Below are 15,417 nucleotides of genomic sequence, written 5' to 3' on the forward strand. Positions count from 1 at the left end.
TAGGAGAACTATACATTCCTATTAGTGATGACTTTCAGTATTGGGAATGAGCATCCTAAGATTATTGGAACCTCAAACTTAATTTCTAGCTGGACTTTTCGTAAGTGACATGTTTCTAGGATGTTTTCAATGCTGAGTCTGCTTCTACTTTGTTCCAGTTTTCGTTTTTATGCTTTTGACTGTCTTTGAATTTTAAATAATGCATTTTAGGAATCATTGTGATTAAATGGCTTTTAAAATGTACAACAGTATTTGTTGTGTCTATAATTCATATTCTATTTATGATAAACATGATTTTGAAAATATTTACATTTGAAAAAGTCAGTCTCCTGTTGACATCTGTACATGATTTCTCTTTCAGCATTCAAATCACATGAATACCTCTTTGTTAACCTTATATCGGAAAGGAAATCCAGATTCTTTACCTTCATCTCCTAAAAATGATTTAATGATGTCTGTCACTCCTTCACAAGCAATGTCTAGATCAGATATTATTGCCTCTCCTCAAGCTCCATCAGTGACCAAAATTTCAGAAGGTGGATGGTTTATTGATAAGACCCCAGGCCCAAAGGAGGAAAACTTTTTTATTGATCTTTGTGCAGAAGAAGAATGTGATAACATTAAGCAGAAAGCTGAGGTATTTTTCTTAATGTCTCTGTGCCCTTTCCCATTATCCCATACAAAAAGCCTCAATATCAACAATAACTTTTAAAAAACAGAAATGAGGAGAATATGAAAAAAGATTGAATTACATATATACTAATATATTTAAAATGTGGTATTGTAACATTAAAAATAAGATATAGGGAGGGATACAAAACTTAGTAACGTGATGAAATTGATTGAAAATCCTTTGTTTCCCCTGTGCCAAAAAAAGGATCAATATGGATATTAAAACACACAGGTCAAGAATCTAGTGTTTGAAATAAAATGAAAAATCTATCCAATGTTCTGTAACAATTCTTTTTTTCACCAGCACCATCTGAGGAAAAGTTTCATAATTCTTGATATCTTAATAAATTTGGGGTATTGGTGATAATAGCCAGAAAAATGCACATATTCTTAACATGAAATAACTGCTCTACAACTACGGTATATTAGTAATATTTTGGGTTTCAGTTCAAAATGTGAGAATTAGGATAAATCCAATCCATTTAATTTCCAGCTCATGGATTGTATCCATCAGCTAAATGATGCCATTTAATAAGTAATCCTTACTAAATATTTTCTGAGATCTTAGCAAGATTAATAAAACTTTTCTCTGTGTTAATTTCATAAGATGAAAGGAGACCAATTCTTTAAATTTTATTCCACTGATTTACAAGAACATGGTGTTCAGATCTGTTACCCTAACTATACTAATGCTATTACATTATTTCAGTTTCTCATAAAAATGGAAAACTGTTGGCTTTGGAGCCACAATTAATTCCTCCAATAGATGTAAAACTATTGAAACAACAGTAGCACCAGGACCTAATAATTCACATAACAAAAGCTTAAGTTAAAGAAAGTGGCTTGAAAGCGCTCTGAAATAAATGAAATTTGGTTTTTTTTTTAGTTTTACAAGATTTTTAAGAATGGACTCATTTTAAAAAAAACTGATTCGGTCCAAAAAAAATAATAATAGTCTGAGAGGTTTATCTAAAAATGGATGATGAGTTTTACCAGATATTTTTAACTGTGGCCATCATGTAATAGCAGCTATTTAGGCAGAGATTTAAAGATATCTATATTTTAAAAAAGTAACATGAATAAAAAGAAGGGGAAAGTGTGCCATAAAAAGTGGAAGTGCTAGGGCAGCCGCAGAAACTCTTTCAGCTGGTTCACACCACTTTGGCAGAACCAGTAGCTAATTTTTTGTTGCCCAGGCCCAGAATTGACTTCTGGAAGTGGCATCCACACACAGAACCGGTTGTTCACATATTTGAATCCCACCACTGAGCTCTTTGTATTTTAGTTTAAAATTCCATTATATTGCCTAGCCTTTGCGTTGTATCTTGCTGGATAAAATATATCAAGAGTCTTTTCTTTGTGATGTAGAATGCAGGAAACATTTCCATTTTGGAGACCGCGAGAAAGAAGTCCAAGAGCAAAAAATACAAACGGAGAAAAGTAGAATTTCCTAACGTAGATGAAGAAATAGAGTCAGTTTTGAAGCAGCAGAAAGGTAAGAGATGGCTTGTCTGTATTTATATAGGAAAAATGCAAAATGATATTTCACTGTTGGTCAGTATAAAATTTGTTCAGCTTAATCTTCATGAAGTTTGTGGCTGTTTTTCTTCTGTTTAAAACAACCAATCAGCTGTGATTGTTCATTTAATATTTTCTTATTTTTCTGCAGTTAAATCAAGAGAAATAAAGCTGCAAACTTCCTCAGTAACATTTGAGGATATAGGAAGCAACGATGAGATTTTGAAGGTTAGATTTAACTAATCTCTTTTTTAAAAAAATTCAACCGAAACACTGTGAAGTTTAGAAGGCTTTAACCATAACTCTAATTTAAAATGATGAGTACTAAGTGTGCTATGTTGGAAAGCAATTATAATTCTTTGTTAAATCAAATCCAGTTATCTTAACAAGCCTGCTTAGTTTCATATTCCTGTTTTTACCAATTAGAAGGGGCATTGAAACTCAGGCCTCCTTAATCCTTAATTGGCCATCTTTTTTGATGTTAATATTGCATTATACATCATTCATAAACTTTCAAGCTTATCTTTTGTAGCATTAAGAACTAGAAACCTGCTAAGTTTCAAAATGAAAGCTGCAGGTTTCATGAAATTGTAGGCAGATTTTAGGATTACAATTTTGCTGTCACAACAACTCTGGTGACCGTGTCTGTTCATTACTTTTGCTGAAATTTCTTATCAGACCTCACTTTTCTCTTATCAGCATTCATGTATAAGCAGTATGATTATTTGAAAAAGTAAAATAGATTGTTGAACAAAACTCTCAAGTCCAATTTACAAAGCAAAATATGTGTTATTGAGCTCATGAATAAGAGAAGATTCATCAATACAGATAAATATACCGGTACTTGTTAAAAGAAAAAGAAAACATTTGTAGCAGTTAGTGTCTATTCAGCAAAACTACAAGCATTCCTTCATTAACCTGACTCCTGTTCATTCTGCAGTGTTTATTTTTGAAATTGCTAGGACTGAATTCCACATTCTCTCGAGGATCATTAGAGCTACAACTGTCTTACAACTTACCCTCATGCAAAATAGGGACAGAAGTTGAGATTAAGATTCCATTGACAATGATAGACGATATCCAGCGTAATCAACAAATCCATGTAACCATTTCCCTACATATCCTGATTTGGAATCTAAAAGCAGAGCAGCAAATGATGGCAGTCAAATTAATTTTATTTCAACATTGCCGTTTTTATTTTAGGAGATATGTAAGATGTTGATACATATCCGCCATCCTGAAGTGTACACTCATTTAGGAGCTGTTCCTCCTCGAGGATTTCTTTTGCACGGACCTCCAGGGTGTGGGAAGACATTACTAGCGCAAGCAATTGCTGGGGTGAGATTGTTAGAGCAATTACTTTTCCTTTCTCTGTTGTAAACCATGTTCATTATTTAAAATGTTAAATTTCAGACAAGTTTGTCTTTTTAAAATGCTACTTCTTCCAGGGACAAATTCAGTCTTCTTCCCTGCATGTTGGGCCCCCTGGAAAGTCACAAGGTTGCAATCTGAGGGCTCTCCCTTGTCTGTGGTATCTTATTGAACAAAGCAGGACCTTCAGGGTAAATGTTTGCAAGGCAAATGCCTTTTTGATCATTGCCTGCTGGAACAGAATGTGACCCCTGATCCCATTTTTCCCACTATTCATTTTTCTTCTGTTTAGCCCAGATATGTCAAACACAAGGCCCGGGGGGCAGATCCGGCCTGTGAAGTGGTTTCATGTGGCCCGCGAAGCCATCCTGGAAACAGTGAAGGAACGGCCCCCACTGCCTTGGCCCTGGCCCAGAGACCCTCCTTCTGCCAGAGACCCTCAGATCTGTCCCACTCCTGCCCAGGCCCCCATAGGCACCCTTGATGTGAATGATGTAGAGCTGGCCATGCTCACCCAGTAGGCCATACACACTCTAGCCACGCCCACCCAGTAGGCCACACCCACCCTGACCATACCCACCCGGCCCCCTGAGGGCAACCGCAATGCTGATGCGGCCCTCAATGAAATTGAGTTTGACACCCCTGGTTTAGCCCGAATCTTGCTAAATGTTTTTACCTAGATCAGGAGTAGGCAACCTCGGCTCTTTTATGACTCATGGACTTTAACTCCCAGAATTCCTGACTCAGGAATTCTGGGAGTTGAAGTCCATGAGTCATAAAAGAGCCGAGGTTGCCTACCTCTGACCTAGATTAAATCTGTTCGTTTGTTTTCTTTTCTTTTTATTCTAGGAACTTGAATTACCAATACTCAAAGTGGCTGCAACTGAGATTGTTTCTGGAGTGTCTGGTGATTCTGAACAGAAATTAAGGGAGCTCTTTGATCAAGCTGTTGTAAGACCCTCAAAATAATAAGTATTTTATTACTTCATCCGTCTTCTGGCATCTTCATTATGAATATGGCCAAATATGAGTATGAGAGAAGAAATTATTAAGCAAGGTTTAACATTGTATCATAGCTGGCATATCATAGATTCTAATTCATTTTTATTCCTTCCCTATTTCACCTTTTTGTTCCTTGAATATAGAATCTTTCTCGAATAAGGATATCGCCGCATAAGTGTATTATTTTTAACTTCAGCATAAAACTACGCTTAGATTGCCTGTCATCACACAATGGATGTAACTTGACGTTTGTTCACACAGTTTTGGATTTCAGTTTTAAATTTAGTATTTTTTTTATTATTCTTGGATAGAAATCACTAAATATTTCATTTTCTTCAGCTTGCTGTTCTGTAGACATGAGTCATATTATGGGTTTTTTTACAGATTGTGTAATCCTCTCAGAAAAGATTTTTATTGGGTGAATGCAAAAATATAATAAATGCCTAGTGAATTGGGACTGTCTACAGATAAACTTTTTTACACCTGGCGCTTCAGATGTGTGTTATGCTACAATTCATATCCTTGTTCTGTTGGCTGGAATGAGAATTTTAGTCCAACTACTTGGGAGAGACTGAACTATGCCATTTTGTTTAACCCAAATGGCATTTTTGTTTTTATGTGGATTTGTTTCTTTTTTCCTGTTTTTTTTTCTTTCTCTTTTTTGGTCAACAAAGGAGATTCAAGACTGCCCCCATTTTATCCTCTTTGGGTGCAGATAGGCAAACCATTAGGCAGTTAGCCATCTAGTATTGCATTCATTTAAGAAAACTTTTTTGATAACTATGTCACTTAACAAATATATAAAAACTTCCTGTCTTTCTTTATAAGTAATTTTATTTATTAGTGGGAAAAAATAATTTATATTGTAGTTAGTTGACCTGTACTTAAATTATAGGTCCTTTCCTATAGAAGATTTTCTCTTGAACAGGCTAGCTAGGTGGCACAATTGTTGCACAGTTGAGAATATGTTTTATAATATTATGCCATGGATACATATAGCAATATGCCTTGTAAACTAATAGGAAAAAATACAGAAAAGTGATTTCCAGAGTGCAGACATTCATATTTTAATTATGCTAGACTGCTAAATCATTGATAGATGACAAAAAATTTTGTCAAAAAAAGTAATTGCTAACTCCATTATTTCAAATATTTCATCTTGTTTTCAAATTTAATTATTTGCTGTTCATGGCAAAACTATTTACAGAATGATTTGACAAAAATTAAGTATAAAGAAGGGTAAGAATGGCAGTAGGAAGAAAGGAGCACAGTAAGATATTTTCTTTCATGTGCAGAATATCATTTTCCACACCCCTCAAATACGTATAACATAGAAACATTATGCAGATCTTTTTCTCTAGCATGGGGAAATAATTGAGGTTTGATGTCCAATACATATGTGATGAAATCTTGGTTCAGATTCTAAAAGTCAATTTCTCAGTGAATGTATATTTTAAAATTATAAAATGAAAACCATAGCATGCTTCAATTTATATAATTTCTGGGCTTATACTGATGGAGTATTTGTCTTATATTTCTAGACCAATGCACCATGCATCCTCTTCATAGATGAAATTGATGCTATCACACCAAAAAGAGAAATAGCTTCAAAGGACATGGAGCGCAGAATTGTAGCCCAACTTCTGAGTTGCATGGATGGTCTGTGTTTTAATTCTTTAAAGTAAATTGTTATTTACTTCTCCATCAATTGGTTTCAACAATAAGATAAAGGCCTCTGCATTCACAAGGTTATCAATACTGAATCTGATTGATACAGAACATTGCTGGGAAGCTCATAAAATATTGTAGTTGTGCTGATCTGGTGAGACTCCTGGCTTTAATGATTTAGGCAGGAAAAATCAAATGCACAGGTATAGTATAGATGGTACCTTGCTCAATAGTAGTAACTGTGAGAGGGATCTCGGAGTCCTAGTAGACGAATCACTTCAATATGAGCCAGCAGTGTGCTGCAGCTGCCAAAAAAGCCAACACAGTGCTAGGCTGCATTAACAGAGGGATAAAATCAAGATCACATGAAGTACTAATACCACTTTACAATGCCTTGGTAAGGCCACACCTGGAATACTGCATCCAGTTTTGGTCACCACGATGTAAAAAAGATGTTGAGATTCTAGAAAGGGTACAGAGAAGGGCAACAAAGATGATTGGGGGACTGGAGGCTAAAACATATAGGGAACAGTTGCTGGAATTGGGTATGTGTAGTTTAACGAAGAGAAGGATGAGGGGTGACATGATAGCAGTGTTCCAATATCTCAGGGGCTGCCACAAAGAAGAGGGAGTCAAGCTATTCTCCAAAGCACCTGAAAGCAGGACAAGAAGCAACGGATTGAAACTAGTCAAGGAGAGAAGCAACCTAGAACTAAGGAGAAACTTCCTGACAATTAACAATTGTTAATTGTCAGAAAGTTTAACCAGTGGAACAACCTGCCTCCAGAAGTGGTGAATGCTCCAACACTGGAAGTTTTTAAGAGGAGACTGGACAGCCATTTGCCTGAAATGGTATAGGGTTTCCTGCCTGAGCAGGGGGTTGGACTAGATGACCTCCAAGGTCCCTTCCAACTTACTTATTATTATTATTTGATACTTCCTTTGTGGAATTGGGATAGATTAATATCTTAATTTGTCTAGAATCCCATTTCAGTGGAGATTTTATTGATTCCTGATAAAATATATGTAAATTCTTCTACTAGTGTGAAGGAATTGCATGGTAATAATGTTGGAACTAATTTCAGTTTTTCACCTCATTAGAGGAATTTTAAATACATGTTCAATCTTGACTGGAAGGTCCATTCCCAAAAGAGGAACTTTCTGAAAATAATCATAAATGCAGCTGGGTTTGATTGATTAGGGGGATCAATACTAATACCATGTAATTGTTTTCTCTTCAGTTGTGATGCTAAGTAAGTAATTTGTTTATCCAAAATATTATGACTGGCTTGAGTTACGGTTTTGTGAGCTTAATCAGTCTTCCTACTTAGTCATATTTTCTTAAATAATTCTTAAGCTGGGCCAAATCTTGTTGGATCAGCTTCAACATGTCTATGGAGATTCTCAATTATCCAGGTCATGGTTGTCACAGAGGTGCTGTGGAGTTTCTTGGGTTTTTCCCTTGAAAATGTTTTGTTTCTCATCCAAGAAGCTTTTTCATTCTTTCAAGATTTGTACTTGAGTCAGGATCTCTTTTAACAAGTTACTAAAATAATCTTTTTCTGCCATCTTTTCCGGCTCAACAGATAGTGACGCAGTTGGAATTAATCTGACTGTTGATTGTTTGAGTCTAGCTGCCATGCTTGTTAAAACAAGATAATACATCATAAAAAATTAATTACCCAACGGTCAAAGTCTTTATTCACGGAGTCCGATAATATGGGAGTTTTTATTTGCTTTAATCAGGAGAGAAGCAAGCGACATGCCTGTACCAACATTTCAAAAGTGGAAATTCTAACTCTTTTCTTCCTATAATCTATCCTGTCTAGTCATCAAAACTGTAAATCAAACGTTCATTTTTTCTGTTACACAAAGGCATTTCCAGTCAATAATAAACATAGATACTGACTTTTCTGATCAAAGAAGTCAATTTAGCTATCTCAGCAAATCTCATCATTACCAACCTTCCTCCATTGTGGATAATGCTGAATCCTTCCATCTTTGTGCATACAGTAATCTCATTACAGTTACAGTACACAAAAACAAAGTTCCATGTCTTTTTTCAATTGTTAACTTTGGTCTCAACTGTATATTAATATTTCAAATTCTCTGAATCATATTTTCTCATCGTTCTATCTGTATTATGACCAAAATTTTAGACCATTTTTTCATACATTCTCTTATTTTTTATTCATTTCTTCTGTTTCAAATTTCAGTGTAACCTTTTTAGCAATGACATGTTTGTAATTTGCACACAATTCTGTTTCAGACTCAGTCTTACAACGTTCAAAACCATAAACTCTCTTGTCTACTTAAAATCTTTCTAATAACTGTAAATAAGAAAATTATTGACAACTATATCACTCTGCCACCGGTTCTCTGATTTATATTTTATATTCCCCTTGAACATAATTCTTTCACAATCAATTAGACATTTGTGTTTGCCTATTATTTCTCGTCTATAAAATGTTTCTTCTGGTGATAGCCATAAAATGTTTTCAGGCAGAACCTGGGTTTATATCTGTTCCATATTCTCAATACGGCACATCTTAACATAATTATTTTTAAATTCCACATTAACCTTAATTTGTGTCATGCCACAAATATCCATGCCACCCAACTTTCAAGTTGGGTCCTTCTAACACCAAGAGCCTTTTACTTCTCAGCAGCATCTACTCTTTCGTTCAAGCCAAACAGCAAGCTGCAAAATACAATTTCAAATCAGTAGATCTCATCTTCATATTTCCTTTGAATCCTGTGTAACACCTAGAATAGTTATGAGCTACATTCCCATTGCCAATTACCTATGATTAATAAATCTTATGAAAACACATTTTTTCTATTGTCTTTTGATGTGGTCATGAACTTCTGTTGAACATGATAATAATCAGTTCTTTGCTAAATGAAATATCATTCAGTTTCTGTTGTTCCCAATATGCTTCTCCTGTTTCTTCACTGCTTGTCCTTCTCGAGCTTTTTGCAACATCAAACATACATTTAGACAAATAAGAGAGTGAGTTTGGTCTGTTGGTTAAGACACTAAAAACCAGGGGATTATGAGTTCTAGTTCCACTTTAGCCATGAACGTTGGCTGGGTCACTTTGGGCTAGTTATTCTTGCTCAGCCTACAATGTCAGGTTCAGGCAATAAGCTGGCTGGTCAATTCTTGTCATAGCCAATGGATCAGCGCTTGGATGAGCCAAAAGAATCAACCCCTGCAGTTGCAAGAAAATGCTGGGAAATAAAAAAAACCCATGTATTTAAACAAATGGTACTTAGGAAGATTTAGTATGTTAATAATTAAACAAAATCTTTCACTATAATTATTTGCATTCCTATATTAACACAGGATTCATCTGCCCCCGACCTCCGTTCATTCCGCCGGGACCTGAAGACCTGGCTCTTCGAGCTCTCTGGCCCAGGCTGAGAATTTTAATTTTAATTTTAATTGGGTTTTTTTTTTACTTTTTCAGGGACTGTTGTAATTATTTTTAATTGTTTTTAACTTTTGTATTTCCTGTTTTAAATACCCCGTAAACCGCCCTGAGTCCTGCGGGAAAGGGCGGTATATAAATCCAATTAAATAAATAAATAAATAAAATAAATAAGTCCCAACCATATCTACCCTCAGACCTACTGTTGTAATTCACAGAGCACCTCAAAAATGGCCCATTAAAATGATAGAAGAACTGGCAATATTCAATAGCATGTTTTTCAGCAGTTTTATTTATTTATTAAATTGATTTGCAGCCCATCTCACCACAGGGCAATTTTTTTTTTAGTATTTTTAGGTTGATTTTTGAGATTTAAACCCCAGCAAGAAGAAGTCTGGGAGGGAAGTGATTATGAACCAAACAGGTGACTTGGTGGGATTAGCAGATGATGAGGGAAAGATTTGTGTATCAAGGGGAAGCTGGCAGAAAATAATTTGGCAGGCAAAACCAAGGGACAGAATTTCCATCAAAGCCTTCCCTACCTCTAGAATTGGAACCTAGAGATGAGTATAAATAGAATGGTGCATGCAGATATTAAGCTTGCATTATAATCTGCAAATACATGCTGAGAGTTGCTCTGAGGCTGAAAGTTGTTTGACCAAAAAACACTAGCTTGTGGAAAGAGAAGGAGGGAGGCATCATTTAGAGTGGAAATATTAGACAATTAATTGGCCGTAAATCATATTTGCAAAGCTCAGTTAGAAATAAAAACTTGAATAAAATGGGGGGAAACCCTGAACCTCTTTTTTTACTGTCCATTCAAATCAAGATCCCTAAGACCAAGGTCCCATATGCAGGCACACTGTGGTAGTTTGAATCCTGCAAATGTCTCTGTATACTTTAAATTTTGTCCAACACTATGTTTGCTTACTTTCACACATCAGTGAGCAATAGCACATGCACTACTCAGAATTAGCATAGATATTTAAATGTCTGTCCTCTTGGGTGTGCCATGTGAATAGTTTTGCTATGGTATTATTATAGTTTTGGTAACACAACATCCACTCTTTCATTCATTGCTTCTTTGCTTCCTCTTTCAGACTTGAATACATTGACCACAGCAGCTCAGGTCCTTGTTATTGGAGCAACCAACAGGCCAGATTCACTGGATCCAGCCCTGAGACGTGCAGGAAGATTTGACCGAGAAATTTGTCTGGGGATTCCAGATGAAACAGCAAGAGAAAAGTCAGTCAGTTTTCTTTTTAAATTTGTAAATTATAATGCAAAGTCATTTGAAGTCCTAAGATTCTCTTGGATAGATTTTAACAAGGGAAGGTTAGAGGACTTAACTACTGTTTGAGTAATAAATACTGTTGCAGTATCAAAAGAAGCTCATGGAAACTGTGAAGCTGCCTGTTATATAGATGTCAAAGTCATAACTGGCGTTTGCAGAGCTAGCAGCAAAATCTTTAATAGAAAAATGAAAGATTTTATTTACATTAGGTAAGCTTATGTGGGTTCCTTTATCTCTTTCAAGAATGTATTTCTTTTATATTTCAAAAAGTGAGAAGGTTTGAACTAGTTAACCTTCTTCTTCCCAAAGTGAGCTCTTCTGCTATGTAATAATTGCAATAATGTTCGGGGGGAAAGCTTCCTATTGCCTGATTGGGAGATGAAGTTTCCACATCTGTCATCTTAAAGAACAAGTAGCACATTTCACCTTGAGCGTAGTTGACATGGGCATTTGATTACTAATAGATTTTTTTCCACAAGAGGAAGGCACTCAGTTCTAAGGAACTTATAATTTATTCAGTTATAAATAAAAATGACTGCATGACAAGCCTGGTTATCTCAGCAAGTAATGAAAGTAAGTTTGAAGGAAGTTAACTTTTATGTGTTGGCTGTCATATACAGGTAGTCCTTGACTTGCAACCGTTCATTTAGTGACCATTTGAAATTACAACAGCACTGAAAAAAGAGACGAGCAGTTTTCACACTGGTTGCAACATCCCCCTGGTCATGTGATCAAAATTTGGGCACTTGGCAACTGCCATGTATATTATGCCAGTTGCAGTGTTTCAGGGTCATGCGATCACCATTTGCAACCTTCCCAGATGACTTGTGACATGCAAAGTCAATGGGGGAAGTCAGATTCACTTAACAACTATGGCAAAAAGGTCATAACATGGGGCAAAGCTCTCTTAACCACTGCCATGCTTAGCAACAGAAATTTTGGGGTCAATTCTGGCCATACGTTGAGAACTACCAGTAGTCAGAATTGTTTCAGCATAGATATTTAAATGCTTCTAATGTTTTCTAAATATTGTCTCAACATAGAATTAGAAATATTTCTAATATTTTGAACAGATTATGCCATTTGAGGGTTGGGGAGGGCTAAACAGATATGGTTTCATCAAGTTCTTTCTTTTGGAAGGTGATTCAAAATAAATTATTAAAACAATATTAAATACATTTAATTAAATAAATCATCTGGGATTTTTGGATATAAGTTCAGCTGCAAAATCATCTTCATTTTCTTTTCACCAGAATTCTGAAGACATTGTGTCGAAAGCTTCGACTTCAAGAATCTTTTGATTTTGGACATTTGGCTCATATGACGCCAGGCTACGTTGGGGCTGACCTTATGGCCCTTTGCCGTGAGGCGGCAATGTGCACAGTTAACAGAGTCCTTGTTAAACTAAACGGGAAGAAATGTGAAGTTACAAAAAATGAAGAAGTAGCACCTGAACAAGAAATGCAAAGGAGAACAGAAGAAAATGTGAAAGAAGATGCTGAAGAACCAGATCTTCCTACTAAAGTATATATTTCATATTTTTTTTATTTATTTTTATTTTAATTCCATTTATATCCCGCCCTTCTCCGAAGACTCAGGGCGGCTTACAAGCTTAGCAGTAGCCTTCATTCTATGTATATGCCTGCTTGTTAGGGCTTTCACACACCCCCCAAGCGGCATTATTACAAAGTCAGCTTAATTGCCCCCAACAATCTGGGTCCTCATTTTACCTACCTGGGAAGGATGGAAGGCTGAGTCAACCTTGAGCCTGGTGGGACTCGAACCTGCACTAATTGCAGGCAGCTGGTGTTAGTTAAGGAGGCATTAGCCCACTGCTCCACCAAGGCTCTTATGTAGCTTATTGTATCTATTTGTTCCATGCTTGGGTATATAAAAGAGGGGATTTTCCTAGAAGAAAATTGTATATATTAACTGCAGATATATTAAAAATGAAAATAAAAATGTATAACTAAACATAGCATTTGAGCCAGCTTAGTGTAGTAGTTAAGGTATCAGGCCAGAAAATGGGAAGGTTAGATGCAAGTCCACCTGAGTGGCCTTGAGCCAGTCACTCTGTCTCAGCCCTAAGAAGGGGACAATGGCAAACTATTTCCAAAATCTTGCCAAGAAAAATGCAGTAACTAGTCCAGGCAGTTGCCAGGACTCAATGTGAAGGCATCTGGAGTGGAGCCATGAAATAGGAGTATGAACCTTTTAATAATGCTTAATCTCTCTGACTTTCAGTATCATTGAACATGTTGTGTAGGGATGGCCAACTATGGCAACATTATGACCCATGGACCTCAATTCCCAGAATTCCTGAGCCGGCATGGGAGTTGTCCACAGGTCATAAAATTGCCATAATTGCCCACCCCTGATGTTATGACTGCCTCCTCCTGGGGAGCAGTGTATGCACTGGTTCTCCTCCACTCCAAAAAGTTACTTCCAATCATTGGGAATAATGGTGGAGAGAATGTGCTCTAGGCTCCTCAGTTATAGGATACCACAAGGATTGATGTTATCCCCACTCGTGTTGAATATCTACATGAAACTGGTGGATGAAATCATCTAGTTTATTTATTATCTAGTCTATGAAATAGGTTCTATGAAAATTATCTGTCAAAAGATGAGAATCATCATCAGCATACTGGTGACAGACACAATACTATCTCAGTCTCAGGCCAGGCAATAATGCCATCCAGTACTTGGATGCAGTTTGGTGTAGATGGCAAAGAACTGGCTAAAGCATCATCCCAGTAAAACAGAATCATTCTAGACTGATAAACCATATGATTCCAGAGAGATTCTATAGTTCAGGATGGAGTCACACTCCCCGTGCTGAGTGGTCTTGAAACTTGAGAGTCCTCTTGGACTCACAGCTACCGCTCAAGGTACAACTAACAGCAATGGCCAGGGGACCTTGATACGTCTTCATCTAGTGCACCAGTTCTGACCACTATTGGAATGAAAAAAGTTTGGGTTATTAAATGTCCCTGTCACATGTAAGAGGATATCTCCAGAAAATTTTTAAAAAGAGGATTAGTGGGCATTATGTAATGGAAAGAGAAAAATGTTCCTATTCCACTAAAGGCAATTACTTACCAGTATTTTATTTTATTTTATTTTTTAAAAAACATCACAATATTCCTACAATCTGTTAATCTGATAAAGAAGTCAATAAAAAACAAAGATTATCTTGAAAAATCCATAATAGCTGTCATTACTGTAAGCGTTTTAAAATGCCTTGCATTTGGACTCCAGATTTTTATCGGTAAACTTAAGGTTCTGCTTCTTTTTATCCCCAGTCTAAATCCAGTTTTGTTTTATTTTCCTCCTCCTCTAACCTTTAGGATGAATTGCAAAGATTGCTCCAGTTGCTGAAGGCACCAGATCCCCTGGGGGAGGCTCAGCTGCAGATGCTGTGCATTGAGCTGAACGATTTCACTGTTGCTCTCTCTTCAGTGCAACCTTCTGCAAAGAGAGAAGGCTTTGTCACTGTTCCTGATGTGACGTGGGCAGATATTGGAGCCCTGGAAGAGGTTCGGGAGGAGCTGACCATGGCTATATTGGTACGGGTGGATGGTTTCACCAAATGTTGATGTACTCTATATGTGGTGGTCCTTGCTTTCTGAAATGAACTATGGGAGGCTTCCAGCCACTCTGAATTAAAGGCATGTAGTGCTTTTTGCATAAAAGGATGTGCAAGGAAATCAGCTCTGCTTTGATTTACAAAGTTAGCCGCAAACTAAATTGCTTATTATTGCTCCATTTTGAAAGGGATGGTTATTCCTGTTAGTTTTAGTATTTAGTATCAGAGGACTTTTGGTCCATTGTTGGTATAATGAAGGTATTCATCCAAGGAAAGTAAATAATGTCTAAAAATGATGGCGTTGGTTGATGGTGAGAATGGTTCCAAAGGAGCTCAATTTGATTGATGAAAGAATACTAAATAAGGTTCGTGGTTATAAATAGCCATATAATAGATAGTCTGAAAGACCCTAAAATAATGTTTACACTTCAAATTCCTAGATAAAGTGAGCCATGTTCAACTGGCATCCTAAAGAGTCGCAGGAGGAAAATCCTATTCCTGGCTATGGCACCACAAGCTGAACTCAAGTTGGCTGTTATCAGGGGAGCAAATAATTTAATTAAAGAACATTTAAATACTTACAATTTAATCAGTGTCAATACATTGAATTGGGCCAGTATAGAGCTTACAGAACTGGTGCTATGTGATCCCATTTATCTTCCCTTTTTAACAGTTGAGGAACTACATTCTGCACCAGGTGCAGTTTCTAAACCATTTTCAAGAGTAAACCCACATAGATATTTTTTTTTTGCAGTGATCCAATTAGGGCACGAAACATAGAAGCTATGCTGTCTTTGTCCCATCAGCATTCCAGCTGCCACAAAGCTGGGTGTAGGACTTCCTTGTTAATGAGTATATCTTGGTCTTTA

At 36.5% G+C, this 15,417-nt stretch overlaps 1 protein-coding gene across 1 annotated transcript in view; it reads left to right on the forward strand.

Moving 5' to 3' along the window:
- The window catches only part of NVL (nuclear VCP like), a 66,276-nt gene that overhangs the window by 7,277 nt on the left and 43,582 nt on the right, over nt 1–15,417 (forward strand). Inside the window, exons 6-14 of the mRNA XM_081332937.1 lie at nt 362–637; nt 2,041–2,167; nt 2,342–2,418; nt 3,394–3,528; nt 4,411–4,512; nt 6,105–6,222; nt 10,766–10,910; nt 12,213–12,483; nt 14,310–14,528. Coding sequence (XP_081189063.1) covers nt 362–637; nt 2,041–2,167; nt 2,342–2,418; nt 3,394–3,528; nt 4,411–4,512; nt 6,105–6,222; nt 10,766–10,910; nt 12,213–12,483; nt 14,310–14,528 — 1,470 coding nt within the window. The remainder of the gene's footprint in view (nt 1–361; nt 638–2,040; nt 2,168–2,341; nt 2,419–3,393; nt 3,529–4,410; nt 4,513–6,104; nt 6,223–10,765; nt 10,911–12,212; nt 12,484–14,309; nt 14,529–15,417) is intronic.

The sequence above is a fragment of the Vipera berus genome (assembly GCF_964194415.1).
Source record: "Vipera berus genome assembly, chromosome: 1".
NCBI classification, from domain to species: domain Eukaryota; kingdom Metazoa; phylum Chordata; class Lepidosauria; order Squamata; family Viperidae; genus Vipera; species Vipera berus.